The sequence below is a fragment of the Branchiostoma lanceolatum genome, chromosome 8, assembly GCF_035083965.1.
Source record: "Branchiostoma lanceolatum isolate klBraLanc5 chromosome 8, klBraLanc5.hap2, whole genome shotgun sequence".
Taxonomy (NCBI): domain Eukaryota; kingdom Metazoa; phylum Chordata; class Leptocardii; order Amphioxiformes; family Branchiostomatidae; genus Branchiostoma; species Branchiostoma lanceolatum.
The window spans coordinates 3,884,140-3,905,764 of NC_089729.1; the positions used below are offsets into that span (position 1 = coordinate 3,884,140).

At 42.3% G+C, this 21,625-nt stretch overlaps 3 protein-coding genes across 5 annotated transcripts; 1 reads left to right on the forward strand and 2 right to left on the reverse strand.

Annotated features, from left to right (window-relative positions):
• Positions 1–23: 23 nt before the first annotated feature.
• On the forward strand, positions 24–3,077 carry LOC136439658 (mpv17-like protein). Its single transcript, XM_066435153.1, has 5 exons — positions 24–636; positions 939–1,009; positions 1,398–1,427; positions 1,741–1,848; positions 2,186–3,077. Exons 1-5 carry the CDS (start codon positions 300–302, stop codon positions 2,222–2,224), a joined length of 585 nt encoding a protein of 194 aa, XP_066291250.1. The 5' UTR covers positions 24–299; the 3' UTR covers positions 2,225–3,077.
• Positions 2,822–13,824, reverse strand: LOC136439657 (major facilitator superfamily domain-containing protein 6-like protein B). 3 transcript variants are annotated; one of them, XM_066435149.1, is made up of 2 exons: positions 13,692–13,824; positions 2,822–6,361 (listed from the first exon to the last, which is right to left on the reverse strand). In XM_066435149.1, the coding sequence occupies exon 2, from the start codon at positions 6,264–6,266 to the stop codon at positions 3,759–3,761; it is 2,508 nt and encodes an 835-aa protein (XP_066291246.1). In that variant the 5' UTR covers positions 6,267–6,361; positions 13,692–13,824; the 3' UTR covers positions 2,822–3,758. The 3 variants fall into 3 exon arrangements, with proteins under 3 accessions (XP_066291246.1, XP_066291247.1, XP_066291249.1); XM_066435150.1 differs by lacking the exon at positions 13,692–13,824 and adding an exon at positions 7,369–7,488; XM_066435152.1 differs by lacking the exon at positions 13,692–13,824 and adding an exon at positions 7,365–7,473.
• A 1,455-nt stretch (positions 13,825–15,279) lies between these two features.
• On the reverse strand, positions 15,280–20,990 carry LOC136439580 (neuronal acetylcholine receptor subunit alpha-10-like). Its single transcript, XM_066434997.1, has 8 exons — positions 20,744–20,990; positions 20,463–20,602; positions 20,139–20,183; positions 19,864–19,973; positions 17,486–17,624; positions 17,112–17,249; positions 16,733–16,994; positions 15,280–16,411 (listed from the first exon to the last, which is right to left on the reverse strand). The coding sequence occupies exons 1-8, from the start codon at positions 20,796–20,798 to the stop codon at positions 15,957–15,959; spliced, it is 1,344 nt and encodes a 447-aa protein (XP_066291094.1). The 5' UTR covers positions 20,799–20,990; the 3' UTR covers positions 15,280–15,956.
• Between the last annotated feature and the right edge of the window lie 635 nt (positions 20,991–21,625).

Below are 21,625 nucleotides of genomic sequence, written 5' to 3' on the forward strand. Positions count from 1 at the left end.
GCACTTATGTATAGTGCGACAGGCCATTAACCTTTGACACTAAACATGGCGGACATGGGACCAAAAAGATAGCTCATGGACTATTTCTGTCAAATTTGACCATCCCTTTGCTTATTTGTGCCGTGATGGTGTCCAAAACATGTGCACAGAGATACCCTGTATTTTGTGAAGTTCGATAAAGGTCCTTTTTTATGTTGTGTAAATGACTGAGCCTGGACTTTGATCGCCGGTCACTTGAAGTTGAACTTGTACCACCGTTATACTATATAGATCAAGGGTATCTGCTCTGCACTGCTGCAATGATATCTCATCTCAGGAACGTGCTACGGAAAAGCCCCTACCTGACGAGTGTGGGACTGTACACCATCCTGTACACCGGAGCGGACGTCTGTAATCAGCTGTGGAACTTCCATTTCAACGAGAAAGTCACGCACCAACAGGCAACCTTTTCCCTCGATGTGGGAAGGACTGCCAGAATGGGTGTCATCGGTTTCGCATGTTTAGGCAACTTCAATTACGTGTGGATCCCGTTCTTAGAGAGGATGTTTCCCGGTGCTACCGTTCGTAAGACCTTGGCCAAGGTGTTAGTGGATCAGGTCATAGCGGCCCCTCTTCTTATCACGGCGTTTTATGCAGGTAATATAAAAAAGAATTGGAGGAGTTCAAATTTCCCTGACGTTGATTTCGAACCACTAGAACTAGTAGAAGAATGATTATGGGGGCAGTTACTTTTTTTAAGTGTTTAAATGTGTTATCCATGCTTTTGGCGAAAAGTAACTTGAAGCGCCAATCAATTAGAAAGTGATTTGAAGATTAACTATCATTAAGGTCGGAAAAGGGTACGAGAGTTAATGTTGTGTATGGTTCTTTAATTTTTTTCTCCAAGTACCTACTAGTAAGTGTTACAAGACGATAACATTTTCTGTGTATGTTTGCAGGTCTTAGGGTGCTTGAGAGGAAGCCTGGTGTCTTTGCAGTTTGGAGAGAGAAATTCGTGGATACTTACATGGTACAGTATTTGGTGTTCCTATTAAAGAATATGTTTTTATAAGCTAGCATTCCTTACTAGATGTGTCCTTGGCAAAGGCACTTAGCACGACTTTCCTCACTCCACGCAGGTGTAAAAATGGGTACATGTACCTGACTTTGATTGGGGAGATAAAAGGCAGTGGAGGGAGAGAGATGGGCACTGCCTTCCAATCCTGTGCTCTGCCCCTACAGCTTCAAAAAGATATCTGACTACCTTTACCTTTTAAATGTGGGGTATTGTATTCTATTTAAAAAGATTACCTCCATATAAAGTATATGCATTGTCACCTCAAAAACAACAAAGTTACTTAAGATTTCTGATTTGTGTCATGTTACTCATCATGTTACTGTTGCTGCTGTTGTTACAGACAGGAATGATGTTCTGGCCAGCAGCTCAGGTAAACATACTAGTAGACTTATCTCATGATCAGCTGGGCAATATCAGATGGCGCTAAAAATGTAATAACCAAACATAATCTTAGAACCTTTAAGTATTCAGTTGGACTATTAGCATATATTCACAACAGGAAGGTTAAAGATTGAAAAGTGGATAGAAAACTGCTATAATTGTTTTCTTTAAATAACTTAACTCTTTTCCCATGGAAGATTTGCATAATGGGTTGTAAGAATGTTGTTGTTACAGTAACAAAATAACTTGCTTGAAAAGTTTCTTCACAAGGGTCAGAAACTGAAACACTTGTGATATTCCAGACAATCAACTTCTACCTGCTGCCTCTTCAATATCGTGTGGTCTTTCTGGGGGTTTGTTCTTTCACCTGGGCAAACGTCATGTGCTTTATGAAGGCAAGGGCAGAACTGGTAAGTCTAATCAAAGTAGTCGCTGCGCTTAATCTACTTCTGTAGTTCATATTGTGGCCATAACGTTGAGTATTATGAAGTGACTGTTGTGAAATACCAACCTTTGTAAGGGTTACTTACAATGCTGATTTTCCCAGACAACAGTCATGGTTGCTGGTACATGTATCAGTCAACAAGTAGCTTGGGAGTCATGGTTTTCAACAGTTTTGATGAACTCCCTTTAAATTTAGTTTCTTAAAACTGAAGGGACCATCTGTTTGTTTATGAAGGGGAAGGAATAAAATAGAATAAAAATCATAAGGTTGTGTTAGAGTTGCATGTTTCTTTCATTGCACAGGAGTTGCTGGAGACGGAAGCTGGAAATAAACAAGATTGATGAAGAGACCATGGATGCAACAACAAGATGCACCACCAATCCTACCTCAGTGAAAATGTGTTTTTACTGATATGAGATTAGTGAAGTAAGAATTTTAATTCACCCCAAAATAGTTAATGGGAGGGGCATGGGTTGTATGTTGGGTTTTAGGTGCATTATTAACAACTCAATCTTTGTTTTATTGTGTTTGACTATGTTTTATATTAATGGGATGAAGATGTATTTTTCTTTCGTCCTGATTCTACACCTTTTGAATGATACATGTGTACCTTGTATTACTTTTTATCAAGATCTCGATCCCGTGGCTGTTGTCAGTAATGCATAGATTTTTTGACTGAACTTGGCCAAAATATGTGTATATGATTATAAATCAATCAAGCAGGATGTTTGTCAAGGTGGATATTTATTCCTTGCTGCTAATATGAAGTAAAATTTTTGATAAGATTCAAATTTTCTTTGTCTTGGTCTCAAATTTCTGCTGAAAATATCTCCATTGCACATGGTGTTTAATTGGACTATCCCCATTGGGAAAACATTTGCATACTGAGTAAAATGCCTACTTGGAATATAACTCAGAAGATTGACTAGGACAGTTCATCATTATCATAGCCAAGGGTTTATTGAAACTTTGCACTTAATACCACCAAACTTAGATGTTCCTTCTCTATACTTACATCACATGTATGTTGTATACACCAAAAGTAAACTCTTATAACAACTCTCAGAATGAACTTTGCAAAATGGATCACACTATGAAGAACTGAACTACATCTTGATGTGATGTGACCAATACCATCAGAAGAGATACAGACAGTGCTTGGAAAAATTGAAACATAACAGTATAGTAACCATATTCCAACTTTTGAGCTCCAAATTGATTTTAAACACTATGCATATCTTATATAAGTGTATATAAATATTAGCTATATTTTCACTCTTCTCCAAATGTAGAATTCTTAGCTTTCTGCAGTCTTCACTATATAATCTACACATTCAGTTGCTTTTCCCATGTTACTTTAACTTTTCAGTTTACTGGAGAAAATGATTCTCATCTGTTTTCTTATCCAAACTTTGTTCTATACATGGAAGCAATATTAAAGATTCATTAAAAAGCATCAGAACAATCTTTTGCGACGATGACAAAGAATTGGATTTGGATTGAAAAAGTAAGACGATTTGGCATTTTTGGACAGGTGAAAACACACAAAATAATGTCTCCTATTTGATATATCCTTTTGTAACAGATATGTACAGACCATTTGGGTATAAATTTCTTGTCACTGCTAGCTGCTACCATGTAATTGACCTATTGCAATATCAGAAATAAGCTATATTCTACTTCAACTGTTGACATCATAATATATGCAATGAGCTGTAACTTGTGCTCATTACTTTCAATAGTAGTCAAGTTAACAAGAAAATTACTTAATCTAGAAGTTGCACCTTTCCAGTGGTCATAGTCTACTTCTCTAATTTGTAAATATAGTGGCAAACTGACAGTGGTCATGGAATCTACTAACTCATCAATGGCACCTCACACCTCCTTTTCAGTCTCTCTTAGAGCCTTTTCTAACCAATCATCGTCCTCCTTGTCTTCATCATCTGATGACACCGTGTTATCAACACGAATGTTGGACTTTGTTTGCCTCAATAATCTGGAGTAGTTCATCTTTGCTTTTCTTGGTGCAAACCTTTGGAACAAGATGAACCCTAGACACCAGACTACAGAGACAACACAGGCTGCCCTATACAAAATGGTCACACCATACTTGTCATAGATAACCCCACTGACCATACTACCAGTGCCAAAACCTACACCCCAATATATAGCAGCTATGATTGCCTGCACAGTTCTCTCAATCCCTGGGGGAGAGATGTGCTCCGCATACCCCATTATTGCACCCCAGAAAGCTCCATAGCTAAAGGAATGAAGAAGTTCAATAGGAACTACTGCCCAGGGAGTCCACAGAAGAGAGTAGTAGAGAAAACGGACAGAAAGCCCCAGGAAGGCAATCGACACAAGCCCAGCATGAGTCACTCGCTTGATCAACCAGTTCCCCAAGAACATCATTGGAATCTCTGCACATGTGGATACTGTGACAGACAGACCCATGATAATCTCCGACCCTCCCTTGTCCTGTACCAGCCAGAAGAGATAGTTGTGAATGGTTGCTGCCAGGGCACCTGCCACAAACACCGTCACCAAGTAGCAGATGTTTCTACAGTCTGTAAGGAGAAGCCGGAAGCTCTTGGAGATTTTCCTCTGGTTGTGCTCCTTGCAGACTGGATGGATGGGGTAGAAGAGGGCCAAGAGGAAGGCAAGTCCCACCACCCCTGAGAAAGTGTAGAAGTGGATCATGAAGTGGTTAATGCCTTGGTTTAAGAAACAGTCTGTGTTGTCCACCAAAGCGGCAACCCCTGTTGCACAAATTGCAATGCCCAGTGAGCTCCAGTACTTCTGCTGGCCGTACTTCTCAATGTCGTCCAGGTTATCCAGGAACTCGTACAGGGAGTCGTCACAGATTTTCTCCACTTGAGATGTGAGAAGTTCCCCGATGATGATCACAGTCAGGACAATGAGGAAAGTTCTATACTGCAGGGGCAGGATCTCAACTTTCAGCTCGTGCACGATACTTTTCAAACCCTCTATCAGAGATGTTGCCCTCTTCTCTCTGTTAGAGTCGGACCTGTGATAAGTACTCTTCTTGTGCAGCATGCCTCTTTCTGGTGAATCTTGATAACTGTCTTCATACTGTTCATTGTAGTACGGTGAACTCTCAAAGTCCTCATACCCCTCATTGTGTATGTCACCGTTCACATCATCTGGTTGATTTGCACCAAATTTGTCCCTCAACTTTAGCAGACGTTCTCTTACTTCAGGCTGGGCATCCTGATACTTGTTAAGTAGATAGCTAAGTAGACCTGAAACACCTTCTTTACCTTCCTGGGTGGTTTCTTCATCAACAGGGCTATTGTTGCCCACATACTGTGGATAGTCATTGCTTTCTGAATAGTCTCTGTTATAACTGTTTTTGTTGGGCTTTTCTTTGTCCTCCCTCGTGTCAGGATTCTCATTAAGTTCATGAAATTCATCATATCTTGAACGTTTCTCTGTCGGCAGCATTGCAGACAATGTGCTATGAGACAGCCCTGTGTTCTGAATGTTTCCTTCCACTGATGATCTGTAGTCAAAGAGGTTTGCTGCATTGTTCTTGCTGTCTATAACACTGTCATCTTTGGGTTCAGAAAATGAATCTGATGGCAGGAGGTCCTGTTTGTCTTCAGGGGTACCCAATTCTTCAGGGGAGCTGCCAGTCTTCACAATACCCTCTGTTCCAGCCCTGGGCATGTTGTCATCAATCAGCCCACTTGTCAAGGAAACCTTTCCAATGGAAGTATCCAGTGGTCCAAGGACCTCAGGCAAGTTGTCTGGATAGTTTTCTTGAAGGAATGGGGCGTTGGAAATTGTCTGCTGAATTTCTTGAGCTTCGGAACCTGATGATTGCCGAGCTACTTCCGTGGAATTTACATACGTTTCTTCAGTTGCCAACTCATTGTCACTGTTCACATTCTCATCATTTGCCGGTTGTTGGAAGGGTTCTTCTGTGTTGGACACGTCAGTTGATGTATTTTCCCCCATGCCTCCCTGCAAACTCCCATGAATCAAACCACTGACTTTCCCTTTTTCCTCTGCAGCATCAGTGTGGTTTCCCGGGCAGAACTTAGACGTGTAGTCTTCATCTATTGGTGGTATCACTGTCAGAGACAAGGTGCATGCTATAGTCATGAACAGTGCAAACAGGATCACAAGCCGTCGGATGTTGTATTTTTTAGCCATCTTTGCCCAAAGTGGTGCGGCCCCCAGGCCAATGAAGGCCCGAGTGCCGCAGATGATGCCGACTTGTGTGGCAGACAGTCCCAGGAGTCGGAAGTATAATGGAAGGAAGGGCAGGAGGCAGGCCTTGCCAGCATGGTTCAGGAAGTAGAAGGCCTTGGCTATGGCCAGGCTCTGTGGCACGTTCCACTGTTTGGTCTTTCCCATGACTCTGCTATCCTGATGGATCTGTTATTGTCACTGCTTCAACCCATGGTGAGCTGCATCTGTTTGACTTGCACACATCCAGCTATTGCAACATCCTGTTGGAAAACAGAACAGGGTGCATGGTCAGAACAACTCATATTTGCAAAGCCATCAAAGAATCTCATTTTGCAAGGAATTTTAAAATGCAAACATTTGACCTGGCCATACATTTGGTCTATTTAAGTTGTGTAAAACAAAAATTACATACAAATGTTTCAGGCAAATATGCAAACATAATGTTTGCATATTTGCCTGTAACATTTGTATGTAATGTAACACACTGAATAAAAAGACTCTTTTTACACAACCAAGAGATTCATTCCACCGATGTTTCGGTGACCATCTGTCACCTTCTTCAAGGCAATTCTGTATAAGCGGCAACACCTGTGCTGCATTGCTATGTCAGAATTGTCTTGTAGAAGGTGACAGATGGTCACCGAAACGTTGGTGGAATAAATCTCTTGGTTGTGTAAAAAGAGTCTTTTTATTCAGCGACTTACCAACCTGATGAAACTATTCACGGATTCTAACACACTACAGATGGCAAGGATACCATAGCAGTGACAGATTATCCAGGCTTATCTAAGAAATCATACAATATGGCAAGCCTCTTGAGTAAAAAACAAAGATAAAGATTAAGAGCACTGGTACACATGCAAATAAATGTCATACTGATAACAAGACTACTGCACGTGCCCAAGAACAAACCTGCCAGGTTAGAATCTCAAACCCACAGAAAACTTATAAACCCTGTGACATACATTTTTTTTGTATGATACTCATCCAGCTAAAAGGTAGACCCAGTTAACTATTGTCATACAGATACAGAGTTCAACAAACCTGTATACAGCTTCTCAAATATCAAACATTGCAAATGCAGTATCTAACCAAACCCAAAGCACTCAACTATGTTCTCACCTGTGGTGACCTGTTATACCAGATGTTTTAAACAGAAGGCTTCAGGCTAGGTGTGATCTTACAACCACATATGTTATTTATATTGGTGCATTTTTATCCTTCCTTTGAATCTAGCAAGACCATTAAGTAATGTTTAAGTACCTACAGGATGTCCTGAGTCAACAAGCTGTTTGCAGTGCTGTTAAGTTCTGTAAGTCAGGGAAAAGCTGGACACCTGTTACACATCACATGTCCCTGGTGGTGTCTGTTCAAAGTGTGTCGACCAGTTATTTATGCAAATTAGAAACCTAATGATAGCCCTCATATATCAATTCGTACACAGAAAGTTAAGAAGTATTTGCAAAACCAGACAAAAAGTCCTGTGAAATAATTTATTGCATCATCAGGATATGATATAGAAGGAAGGGCAGCAGAGTAAACCCAGTTTAAGCTAGTTTCAAACTGGTCAAGAAGTCACATGTACAGACTTGTGACATGTCAGGTACTGTAGACGAGGCTCTTAAGGGGGAAGTAACTGTATTAAAGCCTCGAGTATTAAAACCTGGGTTTATCAGACTAAGGCCACACCAATTTAATTTCTTGGTTAACAGATTTTAATTTTTAATTTTAGCACCAAAAAAATCATGAAACAGAAGGCTGGGGTGAAAACTTGCACCTGACCCTGTTCACTCCCTGATACTTTGTGCACCAAATTAAAAACATTCCTCTGAGATTCTGTTTTCATGTTGTTTTTCCAATCTACCATTTTTTTTTCTTCATTATTTTATTCCATGGAAATAAATTGGTGTGGCCTAATGGGAAGAATTTTACCTAAAGATTAAAGCAAGAAACATGGACATGCATGTGTAGGTAGACCATGCGCATGCACTACCTACGTTCATCAAGTGTGTGAGGATGCGAACTGTGATTTGGAGGACCTGCCCAATGCAATCGAGGATAGGGATGGAGAAAAAGGGCCATGAATGCCTGTGATAACAAGAACTCACATTGAAGTTTTTTTTTTAATATCAACTGTTTTTCTTTTGCTTGATGGCATCATCACCATTAGATACTAGTACTTGATTGGTAAGTTCTACAAATGACCAAAATTTGGCCTCCTGACACACACACAAAAGCAGTGCCCTAACAGCAAATATGAAAGTGTAACATTGAATTTATATTTTGATGTGTGTCAAGTTGCTTGAGGGCATCATAAGTGAATCTGATTTTATATCTAACAAACAACACTAACAGTTGTCAAGAAGAGGAATAGGAAGGACAATTTGTAACCCTCAAACCCCATTAACCTCAAAACCCCCAAGCAAAGATGCTTGGTGCCTGGTAGACAACAAATACATTATTGCAAGTAGTTGTCTGCAGAAGAATTGTACTCACGCCATGTGAACCAGTCTGTCTACTGTCACCTATTGACCCAAGTCTTTTGTTCTCCTGACAAAATGTTTACTACCAGCAGAGTGATGAGACAATACTGTCGTAGAGACATTAAGTGTGCAAGATGTTACTGTAATTACAACAGGAAAACGAGCAGTCTATCCCTGGTGGTCAAGAGACACCAGACATCTGTTACTGATTACTTGGTAATAAAGGGGATGGACATCTGTCCATCTATATCAGTTCTCACAAGGCAAGCACTGAGTAAAGACGTCATTCCTTGCTCTCCTAGCTAGTGCTTTTATCTACTCAACACTGGTGGCAAGCGGTGTGTTGCCGCTTCCGAGCGGCCGAACCTGCGCTAAGTCGCCATCTTAAAGCCTTGGCCCGCTACCATGCCTCCTGTATCGCCCGGTGATGAGACCATCGGCTCCCCGAGCGATCACCGCCCGTGCTGTGATGGTACGCCTGCAGCCGTGCCACGTCGACCGCCGACCCCAGCCTGCCGCCTCGCCCGGCCGTCCGTTTAGATGTAGTCTGCCTGCCTACCGCCGTCTCGCACCGCCAACAGACCCAGCTAGACCGTACAACACGCCCGCATGCTGTCCTCTAAACCAGCTGGCCAGCCGTCCACGCCTGCCATGTTCCCAGCCATCTCTGCCTGCCGTCGCTAAAGCCAGAGCCGCCGGCCGCCACGTGTGCAGACCACGCTGCCATCTCCCTGCAGTCAACCCACCCGCCCCGACTGAGGAGCCATCGACGATGCCACCCCGTGCCGCAACTGCCTGCAACCTTCCACGGCCACCCTGCCTGCCTGCGACCGTCAGCCGGCCACGCTGCAGCCTCGCCGACCCGTCACAGACCCCGGACCGTGGAAGCCTTGCTGAGCCTCGCGCCGCCGATCGTCGACTGCCGACCCCGGCATGAGAACCCCGCTACGCCATATCACCGAAACTTGCCGCTAAGACTCCGCTGTTCATGACAACATCTGAACTTTGCGACCTGACGTGACCCGTGCGATCCTCACTGCGAACTTTTAAAGAAATTCTCCCTTGCTCCAGGAAGACCACTGAACTTTTGCCGCGTAAGATAAGACCTACGAACTCTTGTGGTTCTGAGTAAGGTACGGTACACGAATTGTATGTAACAGTTAGGTCTTGACCTGGTCCATTTTCGTACGCCTACGGGTAACGATTACGCCTTATCAAACCTTTTTGTTTTGTATGTTGATGTTGAACTTGTATGTGCTTGCCTAACTAGATAGAACGATTGCCTACGGGCCTACCCTATTTTTGCTGGAAGTACAAATTCTTTGATGCCTTGAGACGTTCATGTTGTAGCTACATGGCCTCGGATCAATCTGCCCTGCTTGGGAAATGTTACTGTGCTATGTAACGTGTAAAAATACAATTGTTCTCCATCTGTTTGTGCTCCCGACGGTTTTCTATGCAGTGGTCTGTCAAATATATTCCCACCAGCTTGTCGCTAGAGCAGCAATGGCAAACACATGTAAAAATAGTGACCCGCTGTTTTCCCACCATATCATCATTGTTTAGCTGTAATGACAGGAAGAAGTCCATTATTTGTCACACCCGCGCCCGTTTATGGCCTTGCAATGTTTATCTTACCATCTCAGCTTATATTATTGTGTCCGCCCTCTCTGTTTTCAACTGTTTTACCTGTCATACTTAGAGCATACATCAATAGTTATTTTAAAGAAGTGGGGACCACTTCTAAGTGTACGGGGGAGTATTGTCGTAGAGACATTAAGTGTGCAAGATGTTACTGTAATTACAACAGGAAAACGAGCAGTCTATCCCTGGTGGTCAAGAGACACCAGACATCTGTTACTGATTACTTGGTAATAAAGGGGATGGACATCTGTCCATCTATATCAGTTCTCACAAGGCAAGCACTGAGTAAAGACGTCATTCCTTGCTCTCCTAGCTAGTGCTTTTATCTACTCAACAATACAGTCTATCATTACCCACACTCCTTCCAATTGACAAGGAAACCAGATGCTAAATTTGGTCAAAAGCCTCAAGATACATTTTGTAAATAGCACCTGCATGAATAGCCTTTACAAACCTGTTAGATTTTTAATGATGTTTAGAATTCGTCTTCATTGTTATTAGAAAAGTAACAGGATGTTTAGAATTTGTATTCACTGTTAAAATTGAAGTGCCTTTGTTTAGGCAACACATGTGATGGCCAATAATCTCATACAAAATTTTAACATCTGTATAAATATCAGTTACATCAAATATAGTTATATCCTTTAGCCCTCTTAGTGCATGTATCCCTGCCTGCTCATATCCAGAAAGGATTAGGAATTGATATAGACATGCGATGCAGTAACAGTGCACCAATGGTCTATCTTTTCTTCTATGCCGGCAGAAATACGTTTTATTTGTAAGGTATTGATTATGGTATGAGTAATCAATTTTTGTGACAAATATTTTTCTTATTGGAACATACTTTTCCAAATCAGTGCATCATTTCAACAGCACATTCACCTGTTAGTTCACAGATGATACACATGACTACAGACAGACAGCAAGCATGGGAAAACCTTCAAAAATGGGGTGATTGCAACCATGCAAGTGGAGCAAAATGATGGCCCTGAATGACAGCATACTTAATACCCATGGCATGTTAACCCAGTTGAACCTAGCAATCCATGTTTCATTGAATCAGGCTGACGAAATTTGGAACATTTAATCATAGCAAGCCTATGTGTACAATGTAAATATATCTCTATGGCAACATACATTAAATGCCAAATGTTCAAATCTTATTATCTCTCCTAATCTCTATCTTCACTTTGTATGCTGACATGCCAGATGATAATACTGCAGTGGACAGAAGCCTGCCTCTGTTGTCAATTAGGGTCTAATGGAGGTCTTATCAAACTGCCCCTCCCCTCTCTTTCCTCTGCAGAATATCAACAGTTCTGAATATAAACACTCTCATGCAAATCAATACAAACTGTGCCAGCTGGGACAGGACTGAACAATGGGGTCCATGTTGAACTACATGGCTCAGTGACTGCCAATTACGTAAAGTAGGTAGAGTAGGTTGCAATATTCTAATGCAGTCTTTTTGGCAGCATTAGTTTTATAGATAGATCCTAGTCAAAATGAACATGATTATGTCTGCAGCCTAGGGGCAGTGACAACATAAGGATGTAGCAGTAGATACTAGTACAGATTATGCAAGACAAGACCAATAAGGATTACAGGAAGAATAGCTGCACATTGTAAGCTAATTGTGGATCTGAATAAAGTCAAAGACAATGCCTGAACTGCATGGAATCTCTTGACCTCCTACAATTTTGGGCACATGCACACCCTTAATTTGGGTGACTTGATTGTTGCCGGCCCCTCACTGGCAGTGACTGTGGAAGCTTAAGGGTATGGCCATTTACTGCTTCAGTTATGCCTCATGCAGAGAGTCTTAGCTATCTAGGTCACCCCTTTGTTACATTGTCCTTTTTCAGTAGACCAATGGAGACTTGCCAAGAATCAAACACCAAAAGGGGTCATGTTTTTTTTTGTCCCCTTTTCCAGGATATTCAACACATTTTTGCAACCAGTCATTACAACATGGACATTAAGCAACAACAGACGTCACACATTTAAGTGGTTTCCTCCACCCATATGATAATGATAATCTCAGGTATCATATTACATTTCCATAAAGTAGAGTAGAGTAGAGTAGAGTTTCTTCGGCCAGGTAGGAAACGGCTGGTTCCATTTTAGGCCGCTCTTCACTTTTATGTCACAGTCATTTCCAGTTTGTGGGGGTTGTCTAGAGCTCGGAAGTCAAAGTACACCTTGTGTTTCCGCATGAGCCTGTCCAGCCTCTCCTTGAAACAGTTTATGCTGGGAGAAACCACTACTGTCTCGGGTAGGCTATTCCACCAGGGGATCACCCGGACGCTGAAGAAGTGTGCTCTTCTGTTGGATTTAGATGTTTTCCTCTTTATAGGAAAACTGTGTCCTCTAGTTCTAGTTTCCTCGATCAAGTCAAAAGGGCTTTATAAAGATACTTTCGCCATATTGTCATGGCAGTTATGAATAAATAAGTAAGAAGGTACACAACCACTACATGCCCTTTCAAAAATAAAGACATTGACTTGACTTGTCTTGACTTCATTAGCCCATATAGATTCCAATTCATGTTGAAACAGAAATTGAATGTAATCAAAACGTTTGTAATTCTGTGAGTGTTCACTACAAAACACACCTGATGATCACCCCTGAGATAGAGTAGAGAAGAGGACACAAGTTGTCAAGCATTATAGGTGAACCTTTACAATGATATACATTGAAATAGTAGTTATCAACTGAGTTTTGTGCAGTGTAAAGGGGGCGAAAAGTGTCATTCAGTGTAACTTTCTTTCTTTCTGTGACTGTCACAGCCCGCATATTTTTGTTATGAAAATGCTTCACCTGTGCTTTTAAAAGGTGGGCACTACAGGGTGTAAATCACAATAAAATCACCTCCCTTTACCCCCCTTTCTGTCCAACCTGATAAGTCGTGAAAAATGATATTTTAGCAAATTGTACGTTTCTACACAAATCTTGTAAAGTTGCTTAGTGCATTACTAGAGGGGTATTGTATCATTCCAGTGTCTTCATGGCGTAATCTTTTAGTCCTGTTTTGTTTGTACAGCCTGGATACGAATCAAGGACTTACTATGGGAAAGTATTTGCGTTCCTCCGCTCGAACTCCAGGAACCATGTCACACGCTACCAGCCATTTTTAAACCCTGGCATCTAACGTTACTGACCCGGGACCGACATGTACTCGGCGTTTTGTAAAACCGATGTTAGTTATCCTTTTTGGAAATGTTAATCACTATGCGAAAGTTGGCACACATAATACCGAAAAGCCCAGACTACAAGATCCGGGTGAGCCATGTCAGGGGGCGTCGTTCGACACGCCAATCTGAGCACCCTCTTGTGTTCAAATCCCACAGGTGGTTCCATTCGAATGACGAACACAAAACGGACATTTTGAACAAAATCTCCCCCTGACATTCCCTATACACTCTTCATAAGTATGTAAAAGGGCTAGGAAGATTATACACACCAGCTTTTAGCCGTGGAATCGCTACCGTTGAGAAGAAACTGGGCAGAAACAACCTTTCCAGCCCCGTACGAACGCTCCCCGTCTCCCCGCTGTTGTGTGTTGGGTAGAAGCGATGACATCACTTCCGGTTGACACGTGTACCAGTTGAACAAGTGGAACCGGTGTCACGTCAGGTGGCTCACCAGAACTTTACTTGACACCGGGTAAACATATACTGTTCATGTATATTCATATGGTATATGGAGAACCATGGCTAGTATATATATAACGTTACCTCCAACATCACCCGTATTTTAGGGAATGTGTGACATTTTATTAAAAGCACAACGTTGATATTACGTAATCTGGTTTTGAAGGACACGTTAATGTCATTCATTGCAAATGTGGATGCTAAAATTCAGGCGCAAACGTAAGGAATAAGTAAGCCTTGAAGAGCAGGCTAACTGTCAATATGCAAACCGGACTGTCTGCATTCTTTTCCAGTCAGGAATGTTACTTTTGTTTGGGAAACCGGACAAAAAAGATAACGGGTCAAGGCTGCTAGAAGTTATGTTCTAACCTAGATTGAATCTGGTTCCTTCAAGGCCAAAACACAAATTAGTCTCTCGGTAACAATGAATAGATGTCCTTGAGATACGAACATATAAACACATGCAGCTTTAGGATGACGATATTAGGTGGCATTAGCAACTGTATGGCGTACGCCGTAAAGAGTGCACAGCTTTGGAAACAGTCCTTGGAAACTAGCCTCCACCAGGCCTTCCTATACGGGGCAAGGGATCGTAAAATTCGACAAAAAACGGAGTAATCGGCCAGGAATGTCGGTCCACGGTAAGGTAAACATATCCCCCCCCCCCCCCCCTCGGGGTAACTGCGCCTGCAAATGAAATCCTATGGTGGCCAAACTCCCCTGGCATATATTCTCCCTATAGCCGGCGTAGTTAGTCTGGTAGAGACTACTTGGAAACAACGCACGATCAGTGGTTCAGAGTTGTAACGTTACGTACATTTGTATAAGCACCGGTGCCTGCGGATTTGGGGGGATATGGAAAAATGTGTTACATGGAAGGGACCTCGGTGATAAATGTGTCATGACAACCAGACAACTAATGCGGACTGTTCGCTGGTGACAGGCCCAAAGCGGAAATTATGTTCCTGTCCTCGGTGCTGAAATGGTCTCATCTTGTCGCATTGACTGAAAATACATTACATCAGAGTCTAGCAGGCCATGAAAATTCCACCCTGCTTTGATATCAACAATCGCAAGTCCTCCAAGCTCGAAGCAGTCTTCATGAGTACTAGAACTGCAATATGTACACAACACCTGACGTTACAGTTAGTAAATTAAAGGTACGTCAACGGTACGAACCACGAGGATAAGAAGACAATATCAAGGTTACTAACATTTTATCAACATTTCTACATAGCGTAAATAGCCGTAATATAAACTGCCACAATTTCTAAGTAATTACTTTTCTGTATTTTTGAAAACAATCTTTATTCAACAGAATAAAAGAACAGACACAAAGACAACAATATAACATGATAACATAAAAGTACCCACACAAGCTGAATTTTCGTACACATGCATATTTCTGCATATCATTATATGTTATTCTTGAATCCACATACTCAGCTCGTATATATTTCATACATTATCCTGTTGGTGTAATATACATAACACATGTCATTAATATTTCAGCAAACAAAACGGCACACCTCCATCTAATTGTTCTTATCCCAAAGTGACTAGTTTGGTATTTTAGATATATATCTTCTCAGTGGTATTATACGAGTATAATAATTAATTGTATATATTTTCTTATAATTCAGTTGATAGATGCTAATTCAGTAATCATGCTTTTTGTAATCATAGAAAGATAGACAATAGATACTTATATTGTTATTGCGTATGGTCTATGAGTCTTGGACATTTGAATATCAACTAGATCCCAAAGTTTTATAGCCATATCTTTGTGCTAACGTTATATCCTGGAATCCATCCTATTCTAGTCCGCTCTGATCACAGAATGTTCCGCGGGAAAGCGATCAGAGGAGTGGACTAGAAATAAGCTAGGATGGATTCCAGGTTATGTATGCTGTACTCTAAATGTCAAATGACATTACATTACGTGGTACTGATATAATGGCTTCTCATCCACTTCACAGTCGCAGGCAGATGTTCTATACTTGCTTAATCGTTACAGGTCGTCTGTAAGCTATCTACGGTAACCTGCCTATTCCTGTCACTGCGATTACTGGTGTTCAGTGGAGTAAGACAACACAAACAATAATAGTTGCCAGGCCAACGACAAACAGCAGAGCCCTGTCCAGCACAAGAGCCGCCATCTTCCACTCGTCCTGGTCCTGGCCCTCCTCTTCCTCTTTCTTCTCTCGGGTTTGGGTTTGTGCTGAGTATTCCCGGCTAGGGCGGACAATCTCGCGCAGACTCAGATCGGACGAGAGATTCGGCGTGTCGTTCTGCTGGATGGTCTCGTGATCCGCAGTATTATCGGCGCCCTCTTTGGCGGGATGAACCACGTGTTTCTCCTCCGCGATGGTGTTCATACAGAAGAGGCGAGCCAGGTAGCGCAGCAGAAGCAGACGGAGCCAGCGGGGCAGCGGGCGGGAGGGCGGGCTGTTGCAGGACAGGCGGATCACCACGATGGAGGCCAGGCACGAGAAGCCCACCAGCGCGATGGTGGCGGCGAAGAACTGACCTGGGAGGGGAAAGTACAAGACTTGTTGAGACAACCGATATCATAATACTTCTTGAGACAACAGAACTCATAGAACTTCTTGAGACAACAGAACTCATAGAACTTGTTGCGACAACAGAAATCATAGAACTTGTTGAGACAACAGAAATCATAGGACTTGTTGAGACAACAGAAATCATAGAACTTGTTGAGACAACAGAAATCATAGGACTTGTTGAGACAACAGAAATCATAGGACTTGTTGAGACATCAGAAATCATAGAACACCCTTGTTTTGCGTCCTACAGACAGAGTAATCAATGCTTGATTTTCGGTGCTTACCGAGCTGAGGAGTACTTGTCGAAGTTTTGGGCAGGGAGCCCGACAAAACCTGCAGAAAGACGACGAGAGCCAACAGGATGGTCATGAAGAAGCCCAGCCGCTCCCCGCTGTCCGGGGGGATGTAGAACCCGAACACGTTAAGAATCATCAGGATTGCGCAGGGTACAACCATGTTGAACATGTAGAAGAAGGTTCGGCGTTCCAGTTGCATGGTAAGGAGGATAGTGACGAAGGGTTCGGGGCAACAGGGAAAGATCTCCTCCTGTGGGCATACGGTAGGTCACAACAGCAATACGAACTGCATGAATCGAGTTAAAAAAAATGTCAGTCTTGACTGATGCGTAATTTACCTAGTATATAGAGCAGAAAATTCCGTTACCTTTCTTTTCATCGGAGCTCCAGTCAGGATCCATTCTTCGTTCTGGGTGAAGACTGAGCGGTCTGCCGCGGGATTCACCGTGGATATGTTCACCTTGGCGCCGTTGTAGATCCAAGACCCAAACTCTAGAATGCATTCCTGTAAAGATGACAGTGTTAAGTGTAGGACCCAACTTTGCAGCCTTCTACAGAGTGAAACTATCATATGCACCCAGCAGTCGATCATGCCAAGGCAGGCATGGGATTTCAAACTTTGACTGTTCAGGAGCCATGGCGCCATTTCATTGATCATAGCTTACACGTCTTTCGTCCTTCCCCATTTACCTCCAAACCCAAGGGAGAAGAATATCTTGCATGTCCTAAAATTTCATCTACCTGCTTGTCGAATGGAAACCTTGAAATATCCACTGGGCATGCGCTCGTGAAGATGGCGGGCTGGAGGTTCGTCACTCGTCCGGTACTGGTGACTGTGACGTCTGTGATGGCCTCGATGTTACCGAACGTCTCGGCTATGCTGTCATGATAGAAGATAGCCACAGTTGTTTAGAGGACGTACTGGACGAAAAGTGCGAGAACATAAATAGGAAGCTAGATTGGCTCTAAAGCTAATTTCATTATGAACTACGACCTCATACCAAGCGCCTTAACCTTTACGAATCAAGTGTCATGACTGTTTGTCATTGGTTGTGCAGATTCTAAGGTTCTGCATGATTTGAAAACAGTATATCAGTTGATCATCTTGTCTACCCAAATTACATCAATTCTTCAAAGTATGAAAGTCTTGTCATAGTAAAGAAGACTATTAACTGTAGCATTTCATCATAGAATATGGAAATGAGGCCATCATTTCCATGATTTGTGGCTAATAATATTCACTTTACTTCACGTTTAAAGGCCGCAAATATGAAGTTCCATTCATTTACCATTGTGGAATTACAGTCTTTTCTCATTATCTTCATTTGCATAATTGATATCTATAGATATTCCTCTTTTTCTCAGTTATATATGTGGTATGCCTGAGCATAGAACGTAACTGATTTATATAATATCTTCATTAATTATGCAAATTAACATAAATCACATAACCAAAGCGCATAATTGTTTGTCGTTTTGCACCGGAAGTTTAACATGTTCACTTCAGTACTTCTACTAATCAGTTTGAAAGGTTTACGTTGTTGACCAAAACGCGAAGAGACTGTAGAAATGTGGAACGTCAAACTACTGTAAATTCCTTTACATTCGCGGGGACTTCAGTTCACGGTAGGAGGGGAAAATGAGGTTTTCGCGATGTTTAAAGTTCGCGGTGAGCATAAAGAATCGAAGTGTACAGTGCCGCGCGAAAAAAAAAATCAACGTATGGCATAAACACCGCTAGCTCACCTCACGTGGTTCGGGTTGTGCTACTGTCAAACGTAGTCTCATTAGTAGTAAACAGCTCACTACTTGACGTTCTCCAGACCATGCCTGAAGGGCCATGAAAGGTTGCACGAGATGTCAAAAGTGGCGTGGTTTTATCGCTCCTTTATTGTGATGTCGTTATGGCAATGACCCCACGTTTTACCTATGGAGATGCCTAAGGCTACGTATGGACATTTGAAGTGTATTTTGTACCGAGGCACGTAGCTTGAACTGTCACACTGAGAGCCACTGGTAGCTAGGGTACCTTCCTCCTTAGTTACCACTGGCTCCCCCTTTTCGCGTGCACACCACGTGGTAAGCAAGCCGAAGGGGGGTAACTACGGAGGACGGTGCCCAGGCTAAGGCACTGAGGGAAAAGATAAAGAAAAGAGACCATGGAAGCACAGAAAAAATCCGATTGATCTTTCAACAGAGATTGAATCTGATGATAACGTTTGTTGGCTTGTTTGAGTCTATTGCATGTGTTTGGATTTTGTACTGAAAGGGTGAGCCAGCGGTAACTACGGCTGATTGTACCCAGGCTTAGACACTGACTCAGCTCAGAGATAAAAGCTGAAGAAAAGAGACTATGAGTATGAAGGCACAGACAGGCAGTCCAATTACAATTTTATCAGAGATTACATCTGGTGATAACGTTTGTTGACTGAGTGAGTTTGTCAACCATGTTGGTTTGTTCAAGTCTATCGCACTCTGGACTTTGTGCTGAAGAAGTTGTAATTTATATTGTATGTTACTCTCAACTTTGTTGAAGGTTTAACTTTTGGAAACGGCAAAATGATTAAGATATTGTTACATTTTGTGTTGAATAACACATTGTCCATCATTGATAGAAATACTGATCCATTGTTCATGTAGTTGGATACTGTTGCTGTAACATTACAGATCCGATGATGTGGTTTATAAACAGGTGTTAGCAAGTTGTCCGTGAACAGGAAATGCATTAAAAAGAAACATGATACAGTCTTTATTCAAAGGTTGTTGCCATTAGAAGGTAAAAGAAACAAAGTACGTAGTGCTGCGACTCACAAGGTAAAAGAATGTCCTCTCGGAAGCGGGACGCAACGGCTATACTACGTTATCAAGTAGTATAATGTTCATACTCAAATAGCCAGCATTTGAACATATGCTACAAACTTAAGAAAGCCCTTCAAATGTTACTAATGTAGCAGTTGCACTATTTGACAGCCAGTCATCGACGGACAACTGACTACATTGTAAGTGATCGTGGATCGAGTTCGTACGTGGGCCCTGATGATCAGTTCCCTAGAAACCTACTTGATGTAGAGACTTTGATTTACTCGCGATATTATGATATCTTGCCTTTGTATACTCACTTGTTGAAGAGGAAGATGTCAGGCCTCCAAATGTCGGAAGAATGAATGGTTAAGGAGTCCACGCCACCGTGTTCTGTAGCATTCCATACCAATAACTCGTCGTCCCAGTACTGTGTACAAAAGGCACACAGATATCAGGTCAACGGTTTCTGTATATTTAAGGTTCCCAGACTGCCGAAGTCGACATAATGTACAGGGTAATCAACAAATGCGGTGAAATATAGTTGAACGATAGAGACATTTATCATCAATCAGGAGCTCTCTCTGATACTCACCAGACGCAGCCAGATGTTGATTCGGAATGTCTGCTCTTTTTCCGCCTAAAATACAAGGAACCATCAACCACATGAAAACGCGTACGGGATATGCAAAAGATTTTGGACAGGATGCTCAAATATCTTTGCCATGGTGATCGTAGTGAACACTAGGGTATTGAAAAGGCATAGAAATCATTTCATCTTGGCTTCGTCATTCGCTAAATCGTTAATGTACAACAGGTGTATACCGTCTATCATTGACTCGAATGCTATGACGTTACAGACGCGGTCCAGATTAATGGATCAAATTTCATGTAAGCTAAAGGTATACTTTTTTCTCACCAGTTCTATGATCTGTCGGAGGGACATGTCGAAGTCCACGTTCACAGCTGTAGACGCTGACTTGACCGGCCGCAAACTTTTGTCGTAGTTGGACAAGAGGGACGCCTTTAAGGCTATGGCCCCATCTTGGCTTATGGATCCTGAAAATATAGTCTTCTATCATATTGTGCTGTAACTATACTGGCTACACCCCACCAAGAAACCTGTAACCCGTATGCTTTCTCTCAGATTGAATCTGGACTATAATCATATCCTTGGGGTCTGATCTGATATGTACATACCTGGCATCCACGTAAAAAGTGCCGCAAGGAGTAAAAAGCTGAGAGAGATCTTCATGCTGCCCGTACTCGGTTGTAGATGAAGGCAAGTCCAGTACCTACAAACCACAGTATAGACCAAAGAACCGGATGACAGTGAATCTATTCAGATGTGTGACAATTTGAAAGACAAGTGCACCATTTCACGTTCAAAGAATGTTCTAGTTGGGTAGAAGCGATGACATTACTTCCGGTTGACATGTGTAACGTTAGCGGTCGAACAAGTGGGCACGATGTGACGTCAGGTGCATTATCACAAACGATATTCTATTCCACTGTGATCACCGCACTGATTTGATAGCCTCTACCAGGCCCCACGGATGGCTGGGTAAATAGTAGAAATTGGCGAAATAGAGAGAATAGTATGCTAAGGGAGTCGGCAACGGAGAGAGGGTCCAATCTGCCAATGAAACCCTGGCAAATATGCTCCCTATAGCTGGCGTAGTTAGTCTGGTAGAGACTACTGATTTGATCATATCGACGACTTCCTCCATGCGCAACAAAACTGATGTGGGCGTGCGCAAAAACAAAATTGAGCAAAAAAAAAGTTGCCTTCATTATAAAAGCTGAGTGGTGAGGAAGGTTAAACAACTGGTCAAGGCTGCTAGAAGTACATCTAGGCCGACATCTAGATTAGATCTGTTGTCTTCAAGGCCAAAACGTACATAAAGTCTCTCCGCAACAATGAGTAGATGTCTTTGAGACAGTACATGCACGTACAGATTTGGGGTTTTGTTATGAGGGGGCATTGCCAACTGAACGGCGGGTAGAGCATGCACTGCTAGTGGTCCTTTGAGACAACAGTAAGTCAAAGGTGCACCGCTGTACTACGGTGCCGTGGGTGCG